This window comes from Corvus hawaiiensis, chromosome 2, assembly GCF_020740725.1.
Source record: "Corvus hawaiiensis isolate bCorHaw1 chromosome 2, bCorHaw1.pri.cur, whole genome shotgun sequence".
In the NCBI taxonomy this organism is placed as follows: Eukaryota; Metazoa; Chordata; class Aves; order Passeriformes; family Corvidae; genus Corvus; species Corvus hawaiiensis.
In genome coordinates, this window is record NC_063214.1 from 103125207 (window position 1) to 103148230 (window position 23024).

The 23024-nt window shown below is 44.3% G+C and overlaps 1 protein-coding gene across 4 annotated transcripts in view; it reads left to right on the forward strand.

Moving 5' to 3' along the window:
* The first annotated feature begins 401 nt into the window (after positions 1–401).
* The window catches only part of CLCN4 (chloride voltage-gated channel 4), a 43855-nt gene continuing 21232 nt past the window's right edge, over positions 402–23024 (forward strand). The window contains exons 1-5 of one of the 4 annotated variants that reach the window (XM_048329069.1): positions 404–509; positions 1894–1963; positions 13011–13162; positions 13500–13599; positions 19934–20121. In XM_048329069.1, coding sequence (XP_048185026.1) covers positions 13019–13162; positions 13500–13599; positions 19934–20121 — 432 coding nt within the window. In that variant the 5' untranslated portion in view covers positions 404–509; positions 1894–1963; positions 13011–13018. Of the gene's footprint in view, positions 510–1893; positions 1964–12470; positions 12658–13010; positions 13163–13499; positions 13600–19933; positions 20122–23024 lie in introns of all 4 variants that reach the window. The other 3 variants (XM_048329076.1, XM_048329084.1, XM_048329061.1) reach the window with 3 other exon arrangements.

A 23024-nucleotide genomic window follows, 5' to 3' on the forward strand; every position in this document is an offset into this window, starting at 1 on the left:
CAAGACGGAGGGAAGTCAGTCTGGGTAAGCTTGAAATGCAGTGCCAGGAAAGGAAAAATGCAAGGAATGGTGAAATTGCAGTTTGTCTCATTTCCAAGGTGCTGTGATTACATATTTCACAGAGCAGCAACCTGGGCTGCAGAGTGTCCAGGAGTGCTTGCTGGCTTGCACACATCATACTCCCTACGCTTTTTCCTCGTGAAAAATGTGAATGTTGTTGCTGTTCCAAAAACTGCACAGAACGATTAGCTTAGGTTAGGGAGGGAGAAAAGCAGCATGTGTTCCAATGGTGACGGAATCGGCAGGGCAGGGTAAAGAGGCTTGCAGTTTAATCCCGCAGGATTGCAGGCTGGTGCGGCTCCCCCGATCAGATATCCTATAGACGGAGGATGCAGTCACATGATTGTTACTGCTTCCTCCCCATGACATCGCTGCTGGTGCAGCCATACCACCCAAGGAAGGATGCTATTAAAATCATTGGGATTGGGCTAAATGATGTTGCATTGCAGGTAAGCAACATAATTCTTCGAAAAATCATTTGCCGTTTGCTCTTGTGCTGCAGTCCTAGAGCTCCAGTTCCGTCGGGCAGGATTTCTGCTGGCAAATAAAGCGGCACATTTTCTGTGCAAGCAGAGGGTTTGCAGGTGCAGAGGCTGCCTGCTGGCTCTGTGCTGATCTGCCGGCTGACATCTCCAGTAGAAATGCTGCCAGAGGGAGCTTTATAGCTAAAGAAGGCCCTTTGTTCCCTGTATTTTCCAATGGCTCCTTCGGGTGTCTGCGGAATTCTGTATTTACGTGAGCAGCCATCATCATTCAGTCGTGCAAAGAGAGCAGCAATAGTGTTTTGCTTGCATCCCCTGCCTTTTTTTCCTGGGTGCTTAAAGGAAGTTGCTGTTGTGTCTAAGCTTATAAAGGAATGAGGATTAACTTGCTCGAGGGGTTACGATGTGTATTTGGGGAAAGAGGCTTTTCCTTTATTGTTAATTTTTGCTGATGTGGTTTCAAAGCACCTAGTCTGACAGGTTTCCTGCATAATTTGCTGTAGTAAAAGGTCGGTTTTTCCTTGTCCTATATAAACGTGAAAAATCCTTTTCCAGAAGGAGCATAGGAGATGACAAGCGTATTTTTGCTTTCTTGTAAAATGCTGATCACCAGAAGGCTGAAAAATCCGCAGTAAATTGTGCTTTTTGACTTGATATTTATGGAAGCAAAGTCCAGAGTCTGTGTTCCTGGTGTGGGTGTTTAATTAGGTGCTCTGTACAAATACATGAGCATAGATCTGTAAAGGGAAAAAATGGTGACTCTCCTGTGGGGCTTTTTTTCTGTATAGCTTTTCAAATATATTTTAGGGTTTTAAAATTTTAAATTTTTTTTACTTTATTGTAATGCAAATGTTACAATGTGAAAAACAATTTTTGAGCTTATACTAGTCAGAAAAGAAAATTATATATCTATATTTTTAACAATTGTGATAAATAATTCTATGCCTTTGCCAGAGAACAGAGGATGACTCAGCTGCAGCTTCATCAGGCAGAGTCAGGTGACTTTTTACTTCTGGTCTACCGGAAGAATTTTTTTATTCTTCCAAATCCTGTTCTTTCTTCAAATAATTTTTTTCCCACTGTTGGAAAAATCTGAAAATTTGGCAGGCCTAGAATCTGTGTGCTCATGCATACCTTAAGGGGGAATGTTTTGGATCTCCTGTGCTGCAGTAGATTGTACATCCTAGTGAGGGGTGAATTCTGGTTTCCAGTGATCAGGTCTACAGTTGTGTCAGGATCAGAAAATAAGGTGTGTGGGAGGGGAAAGTAGATAATGAATTACTGAAGTACAAAACGACGGTGGTTGTTCCAAACTGAAAGAAAAATAAATTTCAATTTTATTTTTCTCCAGCAGAACTGCTCCTGTTTTTTCAAGACTGAGCCTCTGAAGTGATAGAAATACAAACCTGTTGCTGCATGAGGTGATGGGGGCGGGGGGGAGATTGCATCCTGTTGGTGCCAATGCTGGATTTCTTCTCCTTGCTTTCCCCTGGAGTCAAGGCTGGCTTGGTTCTCTCCAGCACTGGCTGTGAGCCAAGCTGTGCCCTTGCTCACCAGGCACTCTGAGACTTGGCTCTTTGCCCTTGCAAGGAGCACAGCAGGGCTGCCACGCTTGGGTTCTACAAGGGTGATGGGTTCCCCCCCTACTCCGGAGCATATGGAAGTGCCCTGTGGAAAAATGTGCTGGGCAGTGGTTCTCCTGCTCTCTCAGTTTGAGTCAGACATCTTCTGTGCAAGAAGACAAGGCACCAGCCTGATGTGTGTGCTGGGAGCCCTTGGAAATTAAGGACTTGAGTGCTCTCAGAATTACTTAGTATAAAAGGGGGACCCTGGGGACATCCCCAGCTGGAAGGTGCTCTCCCTGGCAGCATCCCTGGGATGCCGTGCAATGGTTCCAACACGTGGCTGCAGGGGTGCTCAGCCCCTGTGCACATCGGGGCCTCTCTTACGAAGGTTGTACCTTTTCAAAGAGTGGCTGGTTGCTTTTCAGCAGGGACCAGAGGAGAAGGAGATGGGGAGCACTGACCCTGGGTTAGAGAAATTCCTCTTTGCCTGAACCGAACAGGCTCCTCGGGAGTGCTGTAACCTCCCAGGGCTGGGAACTGCTTCTTTGTGAAGTTGTTTGCTGCCCTGAAGGGGAAAGTGAGCTGGATCGTGACTGTGGCCAGGTGCTATAGCAGGGCGAAAGGGGATGCTCCCAGCACCCAGTCTCCTCCACAGTGCAGAGCCATCTTGCTTGTGTTGGAGGCTGGTGGTGTGTGGCAGGAGCCTCTCCGGGCCTGAACAGCTCCTGTTCATCCTGGCTCAGCATCGTGCTCAACCCTCAAAAGTGGTGTGATGCCCGGAGGTACCAGTCCTTTTCCTGATTGCTTTTGCCATCATACTGCAGCTTGCAGGGTGCCCAACAAGGGTGTGTGTGTGTTAATTTTTCCTCTTAGTGAAATGGGGTCAGGTTGTAGAGAAGGAGTCTTAATTCACTTGTGTGTGTGTGTACATACACACCAGGTGTTGGGTTTTTTCAGCTTTCTTCATCTCTAGCCCAGCAGAACCAAAAAATCTCACATGATTATTAATGTCAAAAGAGAGACTCTGGCAGGGTTACACTAGGCTGCTACTCCTAAAGCACTTTTAACATTTTGCTCTTAAGCATCACCCCAAGGGAGGGGTTTCCCCATGTTGCAGAAGCAGGAGCTTCCTCTCAGCGGGATGAAGTAACTTCTCTATAGCTGTGCAGCCCATTGGCATCAAACACAGCAGTGCAAACCAGTGCCCTGGGAACCAAAACACATTGCCCTCCTTTGTGAAAATGACTCACAACCTCTGCTGAGATCACGAGAAGTGACATGGTAGAACCAGATTAATGGCTTTTCCAGTGTGGGTTTATCAGCTTTATTTCAAGCTGAAGGCTTAAAAGGATTTTCAGCAAGAGGTACATTGAGTGCCATTGAACATCCCATTTCAGGAGAGAGCTGTTTAGGAGTAACTGTATACCAAGCCACTTCCCTTCTGACAGTGCAACTCTGCTCTCTCTGAATTAACTTGCTTTTTTTTTTTCCCCAGTTCCAAACCTGTTTTTCCCCCTTAATCTTAAAATTTTCTGAATGAAGAGGAAAAGAGGAGCACTGGAACCCCAAATCTGCTCAGCTGTATGTGGCATGAGGAGGAAAACTCTGTAGCACCCCTGACTCTTCAGATGTGACTTAAAGCTCTGTGGCAGTAAAAGCCATGGGTTCAGAAGGGAAATTTACCCTCTTTTTTTTGTGAGGAAGAGGACTTGAGGGAAACCAAGAATAGAAACCATACATGCCCCTACACTGTTAGGACTGGTTTCCAGGATGTCCTGTCTCCTGAAATGTAGTTTCTTACCCAGAGGTTGAAGGCTTTCAGAGTTTTACCTAATCAAATCTTGTTTCCTTCAAGAAATAATGGGGTGTGGAGTTGATACAGTTCATGGGGCTCATCTGCCCAAACTTCTGGCCTGTTAGCAGAGGAGCATCCTTTAACAGAGACGTTTCAGCTCAGTGTCAAAAGTGCAGATGGATGTTCCAGAGGCAGTGACACTTCCCTCCTGCTTTTTTCACAGCCTCAACATTTGCACTTAACAAGTAAATTTATTGGAGGGACCTTTAAGACTCACTGGAAACAGAGATGTAAGTTTAACATTTTTTTATACAGAGCCAATTTTGGCAAAAATTCCATTTGGAGCTTGCAGGAACAGAGCTGGGATTTTTATTTCCCCTTGCCTTCCTGACATAACTCAGCAGCTGAACTAATTTGGCTCAGACTTTCCAAGCAAACTTGAAGGGGGAGCAGGCACATGATATTTCATACCAAAAGAAGTTCGTTTCTAAAGGGAGAGTCATCATGGGAGGGAGCAGGGAGCAGAATGCTGGGGTATGTTTTACCCCTCAGAGGAAGAGAATGCCTCCCAGGAGGAGAAAAGGAGAAGAGGGAGTCTGGCTGTGATGGGAGGGTGGGAAGCCCTGTTGGTTGGGTATCAGCTCCCGGCGTGTCCTGTGTGCCCTGTGTCACCCCGTGCCTCCCTCCGCCTGTGCTCCTGGCCAGCGCTGCTCTCACCCCGTGAGCATGTGTGCTGGCTGAGGAGGGGCAGCTGAAGGCCTCTGGGGTTTGGTCAGAGCAGTGCCTCAGTTTTCTGCCATTTATCCCAAATGTTCCCTCCTGCCTTTCCCTTCTCTCCCAGGTCCTCTCCACTGTGATCTGGTGCCCTGCGTTTTTTGAGCTCTGCTGTGGCTTCGTAATGTTTTCCATAGAGGTTATTCAGGGTAAAGCTGCACATCAAAGATGTGACTGTATTTAACTTGACCACATTATCATAGCTGGAAACTCCATAATATGTGGTGGTGGGGCCATACAATAAAAGGCTGCAATATTTTACTGTACTGTTTCTGATACTGCAGCCTGCCCGTGCTAGTGTGCTGAGAGACTGAGGGTTTGGAGGGCTATTTGTTTGTATCTGGAGGCTGTGCAATTAGTCCTTGAATTGTAGGAAAGGCATTTGCCAATTTTAATATCTTGTCTTTCCTCTGTATTTTCTCAATTTACAGGGAAAATTTTTTCCCATATTGTTTCCAAAAAAGGTCTGTAAGTGGGTCCAGCATTTCCAACTTTTTCCAGGAGTCTGAACTTGATTACTCTGATTCAAGGCCATTCTAACACCTTTTTATAAACTTCATCATTAAGACAGAAGGTCAATAACTTGTTTGGCTTGTTCAATCTGAAGCTTCTAAGTTGAATAATCTTAAATTGCATGTGGATATTTTTCAACCTATAGAAAATCACCCATTTAACTTGCTGGGGATTCAGTCTACTTGCTTTTGCTGAGGACTTCTTCCTTGCAAAATCACCAAACAGCATCTTACTTCTTGTTGAGAAGAATGTTTGATAACTGTTTACCTGTCTCCTATATCCTGTGTGATATCATGTTGCCATTTCTAAATCATCTTCTGCATGGCAGGTGATGGAAGGGGAATTCCATCCACACCACCTTGGCCTTCCTGGCTCTAGGCTAAGCAGACCTCAGTCTCTGACCCCTCCCCAAAAGACACACACCCCTAATCATCTCCCTGTACTTTTCATTCATGTCTTTCATGGTGACCCTGTTAAATAATCTTGCTTGCTGCCTCCTCAGCTGTCAGGCCCATTTTCTCTGGCCAGGTGGTGCTGAAGACCTGTGGTGTAACCGTGCTCGGCTCTAGGAACTTTCTGCCTCAGCCTTACCCTCTTAGGCCTCTTTCTGCACACTGACTCTTCCAACCCGAACCATTCCATGATTCTGTGATTCAGCTCACTCTGCTGGCAGCACTGACCTGTTTGCCTGGATTCAGGCCCTGTGAGGAGAGTGCTCTGGGTCCATCTCTGTGACTGGGTCTAAATTCCTTGGGAGTGGGGACAGATGGATGCTGGGAGAGCACCCAGCTCTCGGGAGGAGGTGCCTTTGCTTGACAGATCACCTTGATCAGGTAATGGCCTGAGGCCAGGGCACCATGCTTGGTCCTTGGAACAGCCAATACAAGTATTTGGGGCACAGAGTGGCAAACCATCTGTCAGTGCAAAGGGGTCTGGTGATGATGGCCATACTACTACTATAGAAAATAAATATGTGTTTAGTACTACTATACTGCTGTAGAAAATAAATCCCAGGGATTTTCACAGCCCCCATGCTCCTTCATTTTTGCAGTAACTGCTGTCATGTCACGCCACATGAGCACAGCTCATCTGACCAACCATTCAGGTCAGTGGTGGGCTCAACTACGATGGAGTCATGATTCAAAAACTTTGTGTCTGGAGTAGTATCTCCTCTGTTTTATCACTGTAAGTGTGTTGGTACTAGAGCATAGAAAAGCCCTGAGACACACCGTGTTCTCCTTTGGTGTGTTGGCTATCGCATGGCACATTTGTAAAACATGGAACAGGTGATGCTTTGGACACCCTGAAAAAGGTACTCCAAATGTGAATTGAGAAACTTGCAAACTAAACTGGCATTTAGGCTTCTGCTTTCTTCTCCTAGCCTCTTGCCAGGTTCACTTATTCTTTATACCACAGGAGAGGCATTTGCTGCCTGCATCCTGTCGTGTTTCACGTAGCAACCCCCCACTTCAAGGAAAACAGCAAAGAGTGTAGGTGAACGTTTGTTTGTCTGCTAGAAACATTTGAAGTGTTGAAGTAATTCAGTAACTGTGATCTGTTGAAAGTAACTTGAAACTTGTTGGAATTGCATTAAAAATCATACTGCCTGCCTCAGTGCAATGTATCCAATTAAAACAGAAAACAGGATGAGGAGAACATAGCATGGAACTAGCATCTAGGAGCAATAGGCCAGGGCCAAGACTTTTCCTTTGATGACTGTTCAGCTAGTTGTTTTCCATCAGTATACTTTTCAGCCTCTTTGAACGATGGGATGTTTTGGTCTGTGCTTGCCATGTCAAATACATTTCATATCTGATCAGTCAGCATACTACCTAGAATGTCAGTTCACTGATAGAGCTCTTCTGTCTGTGGCTTTTACATTTGCACGTGCTGTAACAGTGCTCTAAAGCTGAGAGTTTGTCAGCATTTTCACTGTAAATATGATTTATCGCTCTTCTATAAAACTTAGCTCCAAGCTGATCAAAGTCACGTGATGAGTTTACTCACTGTGAGACTTGCAGAAAAAATGTGACCCTGAATACAATAATACTAGTCCCTTTTGGTTCTTCAGAAAATAATAAAAAGTGAGTAAATATAATGAGATCTGGTGTCTGTGTAGTACTGGCTGAGCTTGTTGGTGTGTCCTGGTCCATCAGCAGGTCCCTGTGTTTGCACCCTGGCTTCTGTAGTTTGCTTGCATGAATCTCTTCTTTGCTTCCCTTACGTGCTTAAAAATTATCTGGTTTCCTGCAGCCATAAAGCTTCACAAGCTAATATTTGGACCTTGACTGCCAGCTTGCTCTCATGCAACTCCTCTGACATTTGTAGGGTAACTCTTTCTGGCTTCAAAATACTGTGCACCAAGCATGGCTTGGGAGATCAGGAACTGACCACCAGATTGATCTGGCCCAAGATTTCTGGAAGATGTCTAGGGTTATGTGGCAGCCAGGAGAGCCTCCATCAGGAGGCACAATTGTCAGTCTGGCATTGTGACCTCTCTTGATTTGTGACTCAGTCCCTGCCAGGACTTTGCTGTGTCTACAGGATCGCACTGGTCTGGTATGGCTCTAAATCCAGGGAAGTCTGCTAACCAGAACCCTGTGAGTTCCAGAGATAGGTGGTTCAGTCAGGTTTCTTTTTTTTCTAGTTCAGTTTCTAGAAAGAACCTGTTTGCAATTATTAAAGCAGCATATTGACACAAGCATTCAGTTGTAGGTAGTAAGCTAGTTAGTAAAAATGAGTGCTCGCTGTTAAGGCTCTCTGCTGTATTGTAGGGAATAAAATGGCTGATGGAATTCAAAGTGGAGAAAGGCAAATCAAAGGGGAAAATGACCCCAAGAGATTACAGAATGATGGGCTCCAGACTGGCCACTGTCTCTCAGGGAGTCACAGCAGACTGCTCAGTGTTGGATGTCTGCCCTAGGAAAAGCTGGTGGAGTGCCAGAAATTATTAGGAAGAGAATATGGGGACTAAGCAGGAAACAGCCCTTGCACAAATTATGTTGCATCAGCATCTGCAAAAGTAGTGGAAAGGACAGCAAGGAAGTCTAAGGCATGGAACAACAAAGGGACAAAATACGTATGTTAGACAATTCCTCAGCAAGACTCAACACCTTTCAGTGTATACAATAAGCTCTGTCAGAGCATCCAAATCTCTTAGATGCTCAGGTGTGAGAAGCTGCATTTGTAGTTCTGCAACGTTTTCTTTTGAAGTGTTAGTGTTACACTCATTAGGTCAGGTGAAGATGTCTACCTCTGACAGCTCTTTGTGATCAATAAACAGAAATTATCACTTCTGGGAAGTAATCACTCTCATTCTGATGTAAATAGTTCATTTCCTGTCATCAGCTGTGAAAGGAGGCTAGGTTTTAGTGTCCAGAGTATAGTGCAGATTTCTCATGCTAGATGAGACAACCAGCACCATGGCTGTTCATGCTTTTGCCATCATTGGAGTGTATTGCTGCAGTACTCCTGGCTACAATTCATGTTTGGATGAAGTTAATTTGCCCTTAATTTATGTGTGTGAAAATATCTGTCACTGACTGATTGGTGTAAGGCTCCAGTTCTGCTGGCAGAACTGAAAGCATCTGCAAGCTTCACTAGGAGGGCAAATTAGCTCATCCTGACATAAACCTTGCAAATTATTACAGATGCCAAAGTAAGGTGAGAGAAATAAATGCAAAATAAAGAGAAAGAAAGGGATACTTATGGTGCTCAGTAATAAGATATAAGATGGAAACTCTGTAGTACTCAGTTCAAAGTGCTGTAGCTAGGTTTTTTGCATAATCTGATATCATGTCTCTGCTTTCAGAAGTACAGTACCTGAAGTGAACTTTTAAGGCTGGCAGTCATCCAGTTCACTGCAATTTCCAGGTACTGGTATGCTACCTTGAGTTCAAAGTTTGTTTGTTTTCTTCATCTTCTGTGGCCCTGTGGTCTCTAGCACATTTTTTCTCTCCTTGGACATGTTGTGTAGCACGTATTTTTGGGGTAGATTCAGACTGAGATTGTAATTATCCTACATACTTGTGGTCTGGCCTGGTATTATCCGTCACAATACTGTCATGTGCTGGGCATTGACAACATACTTAAAAAGCTACTTTTTACATGATATAACTAGCATGTTGGGTAATTTTCTTGTGATATGAAGGAAAACTTGGCAATGCTTTCAGTGCAAGAGTTTCCAGAAGTTTGTTTATTTAGCAGAGGGTGCTGCCTTTTGCAGGCAGACAGTCTGAGCTGCATGTTTTTTACAGGTCCTTGTTTGCTGTATGGGAAGAATAGGGTGAAGTAAATGATCTGCAGAACATCACAATGTTATGAAGTAATAGCATTGTCTAATCCTTTCACCTCATTTCAGCTTCCCCTTCCAGTCCTCTTAAAAGACACTGAGCTCAAGGTCCCCTTGCAACTTCAGCTCCTGTTGTCAGCCTCGTCATCCCACCTTCAGATCTTCATTTCACTTAGCAAATGTGGGATCGTGCTCTCACCTGCATGGCGAAGTATCACTGTTCTCAATTGTCACTCCTCTTAACTTCTGCTTTTCAAATCATCCGCATCTTGTGGCAGCTTATTTGTGCTCTGCAGCGCTGCCTAGGACACCTGCTCTGCATTGAGTTTCCTTCCCCAGGCTGTGATTCACTTGCTTGGTTCTCTTTCAGACAAACATGCCATGGTTCTGGGAGATCACTTGATTTCCGTGTTTAAAAGGGTTTCTATTAATGGTGTAATGGTGATCTGCTGGTTGCCTGTAAGATAATGCTTTTCTCAGCTGCTTGTGCTCAGAACACTGTCTGTGTCATCCAAAATCCCTCTCATGGAGAGCAGAGACTTGTTGCAGTGGGGATACTGCAACACGCATATATCAAACCAGGAGTCCCGTGGAAAGGAAATATATATGGACAGACAGATTCTTGATAGCTGTTTCAGAGAGATGTTTATTTCTCCAGCCGCATGGCCGGGGCTCTGCTGAGGAACTGTCCCAGTCACGGGACCAAGGGTCCTTCTGCCCGCGCAGGGAACACAAACCAACCAATGGGAACGAGGCTGAGCAGGGACAGGGAAGCCCCGTGTCTGTGCCCTCAGGGCCCCTCTCCCAGGGCTACACGGCAGGGGAGGGACCCCAACACCTCACCCGTTTTATTTTAATAAAAGGAGAATGAAAACAACTGGATAAACATAACAAGAACAGTTTCCAAACAAAACAAGCCACCCTCCTGAGTCTTTAAATGTCCAAACAGATTCTGTGGAACATCTTAGGGCTGACAGAAGGGAGACAGAACTCTGAGCATGCTTTGTGGGGAAACTGAGGCAGGAGAGGGTTTAACTTCTTCCCTCCCCCTTTTCATCCCCCACTCGGCATTGGAAAGGGATTTTTGGGGAAACAATTGGCAAAAGCATGGTTTTGTGAGGGAAACCACGGATGAAAAAACGGATTAGGAATACACTGGGGGTAATAGGACATAGGGTAAAAGGGAAAGGTGGGATTAGGAAAGGGAAACTGTAGGGGGGGCTTACAATAGAGATACTGTCTAACATGACTACGATTTTTTGCATATATACTGCCTTTTACAGAAACACCATCAGGCCCAGTGACCTGCGATGCTTGTAACCCTTTTCTCCCTAGTACAATATTAAATTCCACCACTTCTCCATCTCCCAAGCTTGGGATCCATTTTTCAGGGTTATTCTTTTTAATAGCAGTTCTATGCACGAATATGTTTTGCTGGTTGTCACACCTTGTTATAAAACCATAATTTTGCTTAACATTATACCATTTTACTATCCCTAAGGTCTTAGTTACTATGATCTTTTCGTTTTTCCGAGTGGCTGCTGTTTTCTGTCTCGCTGCGTCTTTGCTGTCTCTTTCGGTCGCTCCCGTGTTGGAATTGTCGGGGCTGCTGGTGCCTGCGCGCTCTTCCCGGGGTCGCGTTCGGGGCCGTGCGGGCCGGGCCGGGCCGTGCCGCTCAGTTCTCCGTGCGTCGCCTCCTCTGGTCGCAGCTTCGCTGCCGCTGCCGGGCGCTGCACCCACGTCTCGGCCGGGCCCCCGAGCGATGACTCCCCCGCGCCCTGCTCCAGCGCGCGTCTCGGCTGGGCACGGCTCCGTTCCACCGCCACCGCCGCCAGCCACCGCCTGCGCGCCGCCCCTCTCAGTCGGGCGTTCACGGGGCTTGCTCCACCACGCGCTGCACGGGGCCATTCGGGCACCGCCGGGTCCCGCCGCGCCTCGCTCCGCCACCGACACTGCGGCTCGCGTGGCTCCGCCCGCGCGCGGGAACTGCCTCGCTGCTGCTCGCAGAGCGCTCGGCGCACGTGGCCTGGGCCGCACGGTCCCTGCGCCACGCTTCCCTTCGCCAGGACACAGCTGACATTGCTCAACAGTCTCGGTAACTAAATAATATTCACGAAAATATTCTTCCATCGGCATATATTTTGACTCCAGTATTAACTGTGTCCAAACGGTTTTCCAAAAGCCCTTGGTAAGAATTAAATCCCAAGAAACATAGAAAAAGTTCTTAAACAACCATGCCAGGAAGTGTTTCAGTTCTTTTTGAGCTTGAATCAAGCTAAAATTTACAAATCGTTGTTCAAGAATCATTTTAAGTTTAAGATAAATGTCCATATGCGGCTCTGAGAGCCAAGAGTCTTCCCACGGTTCCTCCATAGTTTAGATACGGAATAGCAAAGCAAAACCAAGAAGAGGAATCCAAAGTTTCCAGGGTTTACTCACACAAATCAGTCGCTTAGGGATCGGGGATCGTTCTGCTCACAAATCTCCACCATTTGTTGCAGTGGGGATCCTGCAACACGCATATATCAAACCAGGAGTCCCGTGGAAAGGAAATATATATGGACAGACAGATTCTTGATAGCTGTTTCAGAGATGTTTATTTCTCCAGCCGCATGGCCGGGGCTCTGCTGAGGAACTGCTCCAGTCACGGGACCAAGGGTCCTTCTGCCCGCGCAGGGAACACAAACCAACCAATGGGAACGAGGCTGAGCAGGGACAGGGTAGCCCCGTGTCTGTGCCCTCAGGGCCCCTCTCCCAGGGCTACACGGCAGGGGAGGGACCCCAACAGAGACTGACAAAGCTGAGTGTTCATACTTATTACATTGCTAAAGACACCACTAAGGCAAAAAATTACATGGTGAGGTTTCAAATAAAACAGTTGAAAATGGGGAGGGGGGAAGAAAGAAGAAAGAGGCCTGAGCAGGGTATCAGGGTTTATGGACAGTCCACTAAAAGCTTATCTGCTACATTTTTGCCTGTTCCAATTACAGAGTTGGGAAATTTCCTCACAGTTTCAAAGATCTAAATTCTTGTGAAATTCCCATTTTTATACCTGGTGGAACAAAGTGGGTGGCAGTCGTTGGTGCCCTGCTGGCCTCATCAGTGACCAGCAAAAGTTACCTTGTGTCAGTCAAGGAGCTACAGGCTCTGCAGGATCTGTTCTATACAACCGCTAAGGTCTGTATATGTCCCCCTTCTTCTTGTATTTCATATATATTTCATTCTTCTTATATTCTCATACTCCTACATGCCTTCATCCAAATTCCCATCAAATGCCTCTGGTAACTGTTTGTTGTAGTCTGGGGACAGGTGTCTTTTATTTCCTCTCATGCTTTAGTAGGATATGTGGTGGATATTTCTCCTCCTGCTTTCTTAAAGCAAATATGAAGAGTTTGTGTGTGCCCCCCAGGACTACTGTTCATGTTGTCTTGACTTCCGGGCTCATGGAGGTATTTCAGAAAAGTTGGCTCTGAAATGCCTGACAAAGCTGCATGAATTCATTGACAAGTTTGCTTTTCTTCTGTGTACAGATCCTAATATGGTCAATGCAGGAGACATGAATGGTTCGGGCAACCTGATGGATTTTCTGGATGAGCCTTTCCCCGATGTTGGAACTTACGAAGATTTCCATACCATCGACTGGCTGCGGGAGAAATCGCGTGACACCGACCGCCATCGCAAGGTGACGGTGTCAGGCTTTGATGCATCACAGTCCCTGGCTTACAGCCATCCTGGTAGTGACAAAAATAAGTGTTTTTCCAAAGTTATTGCTTCCTACCTTGTTGCATGACTTGAGGAGAACTTTTAAATACATGGACGTGGGATGTCCTGAGTTTGTAAATATGAAAGGGCTGCTGCAACTTGATCAGATGAGCATCTCAGAATAAATTATTGTGACTGCAGGAAGTAGAGAGTAGAGAAATTGTATGCACCATCTAGGAGTTTAATTATTTTAAACATTGTACTCTAAAACTGTCAGCCTGAATCAGCAGCACATCTATATGTATGTTTAATTTCAGATTACAAGCAAAAGTAAAGAATCCATATGGGAGTTCATCAAGAGTTTGCTGGATGCCTGGTCAGGATGGGTTGTAATGCTTCTCATAGGACTACTGGCAGGTATGTATGTGTTAGTGCTACAGCTATGCCTGGAGCAGCTCACCCAAGCTGCTGCAGTACCATCTGCTTCTCTTTGTACTTCATTGTCTCTCCATTGATGTTTTTAGTTTTTAAGCTAAAAAAGACAACTTTGCATTCGTGGAGTTATGATCCGAAATAAAAATACCCACTTGCAAAGTCTCCTTTCAACTGCTGACCTAGAGAAAAATGTTTTCACCAGTAGAGGATTTTTCTTTTGCTTTGGGAAATCTGCATTTTAGTGCTTCGTACTCGATGGACTACTTTGACTTTCTGAATCTTTGCTTTGCAGAAATCAATTTTATTTATAGGATTTTGTTTCTTGTCATCACTTTAATTCTGCAAAGTAGAAAATATGATGTGGGGAAAACACTGGTCGTGGACACTCAAAGGGGAGCTTTATAAACTGCTATTTCCACTGGGTTATCTTCTTTATGTATGCCTGAAAGCAAAATAGTTTCAGACTTGGTTTCAGGTCTGCTTCCAGGCCAGACAGACATTACATACTTAACAGTCTGCTCAAACTCACATGGCAAATTCATTAATTTCCTCAATTTCTCCTGTCTTCTCCTCAGTTTAGCACATCTTCCTGCTTGGAAAGCTGCACTTCTCTGACCCAGCTGAGACAGCTGCCATTTTTTATGCTTTTTCAGTGATGTCAGGGTGCTCTTGTGTTATGCTGCTTGGTAAAAGCACCATGTGAAGTTTCCCCGTTTCCAAGGGGTGATGGGAATTTCCTGCTCAGCATCTGTCAAGTTAATATGTTTATTACAGTTGTTAGGAGCCTCAGAAGTACTGGTGAAGTTCTTGAGAAAACATTTCTGAAGTGACATGTTTGGCAAATTATGTAATTTCATAGACATGTAATTGTTTCCACAAAAACTCTGTTGCGAGGGTGAGATGGGAAGAGAGTCTGATAGACTGATAGTGTACTACCAGGGCTGCTGAGTCCAGCCTGAAGGCCAGGGTTGGTCTCATCTGGGATGGAGAATTCTGCCTGCAAATAAAGTTAGAGCAAGCCCTTGAGGGCTCTAGTGACCTCAGTAATCCTCTCCTCATACAAAGAATGTGGTATACATGCACACACTCCCATTTTAGTAAAAACATCCCAGAAGGTTTAATTCAGTTCTAGTTTGCAATGAAACCTCAGGCTGAAATCCTCAAGGCTGTCAAAAGCCAGAGTCACTGTCCTCTGATAAACCCTAACATTGATACGTCCAGCTTGGGAATGGGGTTTGAGGGTAAACTAAACTGAGATCACCCTTTTCAATGACAAGGGTGCAGAGCAACCATTTTACCTCAAAGAATGAAACCAAATTAGTCAGGAATCTTAGCCAGGTTTGAGGAGGGAGGAGGTGGTGGTGCAGTCACGAGGCACTTCATGTTGTTGTCCTCTCTTCTTAAAATATTGCCTGCTCAGAGAAGTGAGCCTGCCACAAGGGCGTCTGCGTGATCAGATGGGATTGCATGGACCAGCTGGGCTCCTCCATGGTCCCTCCTCTGCTGAACAGGCAGAAGCTGCTGCTGCTCCAAGGGGAGTAGCCTGGTCAGTGGATGGACACTGGGTGAACCCTTGAGCAGCTGGGTCCAGGCATTACCAGAGGCAAGCAGAAAGTATGGGAAGGAATGGGAGAGAAAGGGGAAAGGGGCAGCAGCAGTACCCAGGACATAAGGGTCCCGTGCTCTTCCTGTGCTGGGCACAGAAAACAGCAAGATGGGACTCTTGGAAGAGGCTGGCAGGGGCTTCCCCAAGCTTCCAAAAGCACTTGGGTCTTTTACCCAGGCCCAGGAGTCTAAAGTGAGCTTAACTGATCTAGAAGCCTAAATCCCATCAATTTGGTAAGCTTCATCTTTCAGGTTTTGCAATACCTCAAAGGTTGCACCTCCACTGCCAAGACGAGCAGATGAGGCCAAAAGATGCAATCCTTGTTCTCCAGTGCTTCTGCCACTGGGCCCTGTTGCTCTGTGCATGTGTAGCTACACTGGGTCAGTTCTGACTTCCTAGAAAAAATTGATTTTAGCCAGATTAGTTTTCAGTTGATTTGTGGTCTCAGCAGCATTGGTCACCACAGAGCCGCAAGCAAACAAAAAATAGCTGATGGGAAGGAGCTGATGGAAGGAGGAAGGAGAGGACCATCCCACTTGGCAGTATGATACACATATATATATATATATATATATATATATATATATATATACACACACACACACACACATATATATATATATGTATCATGTCATACATATACATATATCTTGTCATCTTTGGAATGTCATCAAGCCTGCATCCTTTGTTAGTCCCAGAAGAGTGTAGGTGGGAAAGGGATGTCTGGAGGGGGTTCTGCTCTGGCTTCCTGCTCACAGCAGAGCCAGCCTCAGGGTTACAGGCAACACCAATGTATATTGAGAATGTAACAGCAGCCACTGGGATCAGATCATAATTTCCTTTGTGAGGGTGCACACACAAATTAGCCTGAGCAGAGCCTCTCACTGCCTCCAGTCTGTGGCAAGTACCCACAGGACCCTGAACATCCTGCTGGAGGGAGACGATGGTGTATGACACTGTCAAATGGCTGGAAGGGCACTGAGGAGCTCCTGGAAGTGAGGCTTTGGGATCCAAAGCCTGCTAATTGCAGAGAAGAGGGAAGGAACAGTAAAACCCAAAAATGTTGTTTCGTGTGGAGATCAGATAAGACTGTTCACACAATGGTCTAGAAAAAGATACTGAGCACTACATGGGCCTGTCTCAGTCAGAGTTTCCATGCTTTCCTCATATAAAGCAATGTATGGGGAGTGAGCCTAAACATTTATGTATGGATACCAAATTTTTTAAACATTTGTTTTTAAGGAAATCTGAATTTTTGATGGGCCCATTCTGCCTGCAGACCAGTGGATGTTCCTCAGCCTAACCATTACTACTGCCCAACTGAAAGCATATGCTCTTTATAGATCAGCAAGTGTGTGTGTGTTTTAAAGCTATGTAACAAAAAGTGCCATCATAGTAATGCTGAAATGCTCTGATGCTGAGGCTGGATGTGCAGGAATTCCCTCTGTAATTCATCACTTGGGTGATGCTGTTTTCTGGCACAGGTGCATGAAGAAAACTCTCTTTTCAAAGCAAATTTTTAGCATTCTCATTACGGCACTGTAAAGGAAGAAATTGGCCATCATCAACAAACGGAAAAGGAGAGAGGTAAAAGGCTAATATCTAAAATAAAGTTCAGCACTGTCTGGCTTAGGAGTACTTCATTATTTTTCCTTCCAGGCAGGAGGTTACATAGAAGGGGGAACAAACTCAGCTCCTTTGATGGGAGAAGCAGGGAGATAAACCTATACTCTATTACAGTCTTGACAGCCAAAATAAGCACAAGAAATTAAAAGCTTGACTTTGAGATGCTGAACTGTCTAGCACTTGCATTAATTTCACTTAAAGCTGCAAAAATTCAGAACTTGGAAAACTTCTAGCTCTGGTCACATAGGTAGTGAAGCATTTACTATTGCATTATTATCTTGGCCCTCCTTATGATTTTCTTCTCTTGAAGGCTTGTGTAGTAAATTGCATGTAGCATTTTCCTCCTTATGTGGATCCCTAAGAATCTGGCAAAAGGGATTAGATCAGCTGCATAATTAAGCACATTGTCTCAGTGGTGCTGAGGAGCCTGTGAGCTTGTTATATTAGAGAACTGAATGTTTGTTCTTCAGTATAGTTATTAACTTTATTGGGGAAAAACATTCAGAAGTCTGTCTTCCTTTGTGCCTTTGGTAGCATTAATGTGCAGCTGCCTGGTTAAGTGTAGTGTAAACTTTGAAGATTACAGAGAGCATTAAAGACCCATCAAGAGGTGCAATAGACACAGCATGTGGTCCAGAGGATGAAGATTCCTTGTTTCTGAAACTTTCAGAAAATTGGAGAAGAATTTAGAGCTCACTGCAAAACAGGAAGCTATGCATGCTGATGTTGCCAGCAATGCAATGATTAATTGTCATCTAGCAACATGGTTCACTGTTTCCATAGAAACTTGGGAAAAATGGAAGAGTAACCAAGATTAAGCCAAGATCTTCATGGAAGAAAATAATTGCTACAGACATCATCACTCCCATCTGCAGCCTTTTTTTTTTTTTTTAATGTGTGTGTCGTCCTGTCTAGTATATCTGTATAGTTCTTCAGATTATTTTTATACAACAGAAATTCTTCACTGCTACCTTGGTCACCACTGCTTGTCAGTGTGGGGACAAGTTTCCTTCTTAAGGGTGGGAGAAGAACCTGTGGGTTTTTTCTGGTCTTTGAAGTAAAAAAAAGGTTCCATGTGCTTGAATTATTTGAAATGTATTTTTTCCCCTATCTCTCTTACAGAAATGCAAATGAGAAAACTTTAGTTCTAGATGAAATAAACCAGCTCTTGGACCCACTTGTGTGCCCCAGCTGCTGGGGGAAAGGGGAGCAGCCCCCACCCCTGCTTCACATAATTACGTTCTTAGGAGGAGCCACAAATCTATAACTTTTGGAAACTTAAAACCAAACCATTTGCATTTTCTGAAGTATTTTTTCCCCTCTGTGTCCTACTGAAATGCATTGATAAATTCTGTTCAAATCCATTAGTGGTTTCCTGAAATTTTATTAATGATTATTTTAAAAATAATGATGACTTCTGCTTTCCATTGTATATGAGAGGGATCTGGAAAACACTAAATGACTCTTCTATCAGTTGTTGCTTTAATTCTTTCCAGGAAGTATGGACATAGGGACAGAACACAGGTGTCGCTGTTGTCCCCAGAGACGGCGAGAATCACGACACGGAATTCCAGGACAAATGGAATTATTTAATTAATTATCACCTCGTTTATATACCTTGGTTCGCAATAGAGAAATGACATTATTGGGTGCTTGACCATACACCTCCCAGAGCGATTGGCTGAATGCTACAACGCCTATTTCAAAATATTTCCTTCAGTGAACCAAAACAAGACCGTGCAGGTGCAAGATAGAGAGTTATTTACAGAACAGTCTTTCTCTGTTTCTCAGCTAAGGCATGAGAAAGGAAAACTTCACAAAATGCTTCAGCAGCTGGAAAATTCATCTGCTCCTGCTCTTTAGCATCCCCACACAGGTCTGCCTCTCTGTGTTCCGGCTGCTCCCAGCCTCCCGTTCCTGCTGCTCTTGCACTCCTGGGGACCCACCTGCGCTGAGGGTGCTGCTGCTGGGGCAGGTTGTTATCGCTGATGAGCAAATGCCCTAGAGAAGCAGAATTTTTATTTTTTTGTGTCTGGCGACAGCAATTATACCTGTGTCTGTGTCTGGTGGCCACCGGGTGTCACTGTAGCTCTGTGTAATTACCGGGGAGAAACTGAAACGAGCGTTGTGGTACAGGAAGGATTTGAAAGATAGTTTTATTCTGCATGTCTAGATTGCCAGTCAATGTACACACATATCAAAAGCCCCATTCTGTTAAGTTCATAAGTCAGAATTTGGTATTCATGTTGTCTTTGTAATGAAATCATCTTTCTAAGGTTGCTGTGTTGGGACCAGTAAAGCTGTAGGAAAACATACATATCCTTCTCCTCCATTACCCCTGAAATACACAGTGTGGTTTGAGACCTGTGGCCCAGTGTCCATATAGAGACCCTGCACGACGTCCTCCCCATCTCAGCCAGATGGGGCACCTGCCTTGAACAGGCTGCAGGCCTGGCATTGGCTATCTCTCCCCTATTTGGCCATCAGTCAGTATGAGAATGATAATGTTTAGAATAAAAGCTTATTGAAGAGCACTGAAGGTCAGAAAAACTTGTTAGTGCCCCCAGTTCTTCGGTATATTTGTATTTATTGATGCAGAGAACAGTTTGGCTTGGAAGAGGCCTTTAAAGGTCATCCTGTCCAACAACCCTGCCATGAGCAGGGTCATCTACAACTGGATCAGGTTGCTCAGAGCCCTGTCCAACCTGGCCTTGAATGTTTCCAGGGATGGGGCATCCACCTCTGTGGGCAACCTGTTCCAGTGTTTCACCCCCCTCATTGTAAAAAACTTATTCCTTATACCTAGCCTAAATCAACCCTCTTTTAGTTTAAAACCCTTACCCCTTTCCGTACTGCAGCAGCCCCTGATAGAAAGTCTGTCCCCATCTTTCTTATAAGCCCCTTGTAGGTACTGGGAGGCTGCTATAAGGTCTCCAAACCTTCTCTTCTCTAGTCTGAGAAACTTATGTTGCACCTACTTACCCAAATCATGGATTTTATTCTGTTATAAAAATTAGATATATTATCCTTGCAACTTGATTATTTTTAATGCCAGCATTTCTTTTTCTGCATTTCTTTTCCCAGGTACATTAGCTGGAGTGATAGATTTAGCTGTGGATTGGATGACAGACCTGAAAGAGGGTGTCTGCCTGTCTGCCTTCTGGTACAGCCATGAGCAGTGCTGCTGGACATCCAATGAAACGACATTCGATGACAGGGACAAATGTCCCCAGTGGCAGAAATGGTCTGAACTTCTTGTAAGCCAGTCTGAGGTATGGGAGGCCTGATTAGCTTGGGGTCACAGCAGGCCAGGCAATGCCCTTTTTTCATACTTGCTGATGTTCCCTCCAGAGAGTTTCTCTGAAAGAGAAAGTAATGAACTGAGCACACTGCAAAAAAAAGACATTTCCACAAGCAATATCTGCTTAACCTGAAGGAGGTCCTGTGGTTTCAGTGTGATGGAAACTAGAAAACTCTGAGATTGCACTGTATTTTTATCAGTATTAAACTAGAAGTGTTTTATAACATGCATAGCATAATCACCAGGGGACCTGAGCTGCATTTTCTTTATTTCCTTTTAAATATAATTTTATGGGACAAAAAAAAAGGATGAGCACTGAAAAATACACTTATGAGGATGTTTTTGGGATTGCAGATGGGGTTTTATGTATTCTGATACAGGGAGCTGCATAAGAACTGCTTATCCCTTGCAATCTGTCAGACATCGAGATACTTAGCTAGCACCAAAAGCTGGGGAAAGAATAGGCTCCCTGGGGGGTGGCCAGATGAAGGATTTGCAGGGATGTTGGACAGGAAGGGAAAAAGCTGATTTGGACAGACATGAAATGTATATTTAAAGATTTTTTCCCCTTACAATTCTTTTTTTTCCCCATAATTGTAGTAATTTTAAATACAAAGAATGCTCTTTCAAAGCAAAGCAGGTGAAAGTTTCATTTTGAAAAAAAATAAAAAGAAGCCTTTCTGTATACCATTTAGCAGATAATACTTTTTAAAAGAAGTACAAAAAAACCACATTTTATTTTCAACTTAAGTTATTCAATGTATTGAATAATATTGATCCCACTCACAACTCAGATCTTTGGCAGAATTACTGTCTTAAATCCCCCCTTCCTCCTTATTTCTGACTTGAATCTGACAAAAACTGAATTGAAGTGTGTATGGGTGATTTGGAGAGGTTGTCTCAGATCTTCCCCCAGTGTGGAGGTTGTCTGGTGCTGCAGTGTTTGAGGACACCTTCATTGCCAGGCAAGTGTGTCATTCATGTTCTCTTCTGTGCTGCTTTAGGTTTACAGTAGAAGAAGTACTAGGTGAGAGTGTCTGTGCATATGTATAGCTCAGTTTTCTATAGTTCTAATTAACCATAGTGGAAATAGTGGGGTGCTCACTGTTCCTGAATATTCTCACCACATAATCAGGGGCAGAAATCTCTCAGCATGGGTGCCAGTCACAGTGCCAGGCTTCCCTTTGCCAGAGTTTTGCTAGGTTCACTCTGGTCTTCATCAGCAGATGTTTTGGGTGGCTGTGTCTTTGTGACAGTGAAGAAATGTTACCCTGATATAAAGCTGCAGAATGGGGGTGATGTTGTAATTTAAAAGAACAAAAAGAAAAACCGAAAAAAACCCCCCAAAAACGTGGGAAGGAAAAAATGAGGAGACTGTTAAAATTATTAGGGGATTTGGAAATCCTGTGCATGTGTTTGACATGCTGTTACTTTGTCTGGAATATATAAATGATGCATATCCTTGAGAAAATTTATTACTTTCTCCTGCTACTTGGAAACAGCAGTGATGACTGTTGTGTGCTGTGGCCTTTAGAAAAGCTATCAGCCAGGTGAGCACTGTGAAACTTCACTCACTTTGTGTTCAAACTGGGCTTCTCACCCCCTGGTGAACTGTCACAGTAGGACAAAAAAGAAAAGTTTCATTTTGGCTTAATTTTAGTCTCTTTCCTAAAACAAATGGGCCTCTATGATCTGTGGGTTCCTGATGGTCTGGTGGAGGCTGTAAATATTATATATATATCTGTTACTGTTACACTGAAATCCCAGGGAAAGCCCAATAAAAATGTGAATTTGGAAAGTAAAAATTCGGTTTTGTTCAGAAGGCTTATGATATGGGCAAGTTTTGCACTGTAGTGGGAGTGATTCCTGTAGTGGTAGAGGATTTTAGTAGGTATCAAAATACACTGAACTTGACTGAGTTTCAGAATAATTTTGTTGGGTTTTTTTCCTGTGTTTCACTTTGTGCCTGACATTTACAAAAGAGCCCTGTAAGACAACCGTGCACATTGGAGGACAATTTAGGCAAAAAGTATTTGGAATAGTTTCCCTAAAGGTACTCTGGTCAGACATGTCTTCTTTTTTTTATGCATGACTGTGATTCTCTCTCGTCATAGCCAACTAAATTTGACATTTTGAGGACTGAGATTTAGATCAGTTCTTCCTTGTGGTTTTGCCAATTTATGGCTCTGATAAACCCTCTACATATGTTTTCACAGAGAATTGTGACATTTCCTATGGCCTCTCCTGAAAAATGTTTCCATTCTAGTGCTCCTATAAAATGAGCCCAAAGCAGAGGCTTGATATAAATTATTATGGAAAACATAATAGCCCATTAGACACCTACCAGGCTATGTTTGCTTCCCTAATCACTGTTTTGTAGGCCAATTATATCCTTCATCCTTCTGGTCTTGAACCACTTCCAAAGAGGAGGTGAAGAGGGTTTTTTGGTGTGAGGAAGTTTCAAAACCTCAAATTCACTGGCAGATCAAAAGGTCATCAGATGTCACTGGTGATCTGGACTTGCCCTCTTCTGCAGATCCAGTTTGGTCCCAACCCCAGCTTCACTGGGGCTGAGGACCCCATTTTTGATGGCTTACACATGTCTAAGTTAGAGGAAAGGACCCTCTGTCTTCCATGGATCATGACACTGGATCCAGAAATGGACTGGGTTCCTATCCCAGGGCTTCTGGATCTCCTGTCATAAAGCAGAGACCTGCAAGACAAGGAAGCCCTTCTAAATGTGGAACCCACTTCTCAGTTTTGCAGCCTTGAATCTGTCAGTCATGAGGACACACACTGCTGTAACATCCATAGGGGAGAGTCTGCAAACTGTGAGATCCCTATGGAGTCAGTGTAGAGCTCTGGGCCTCTGGA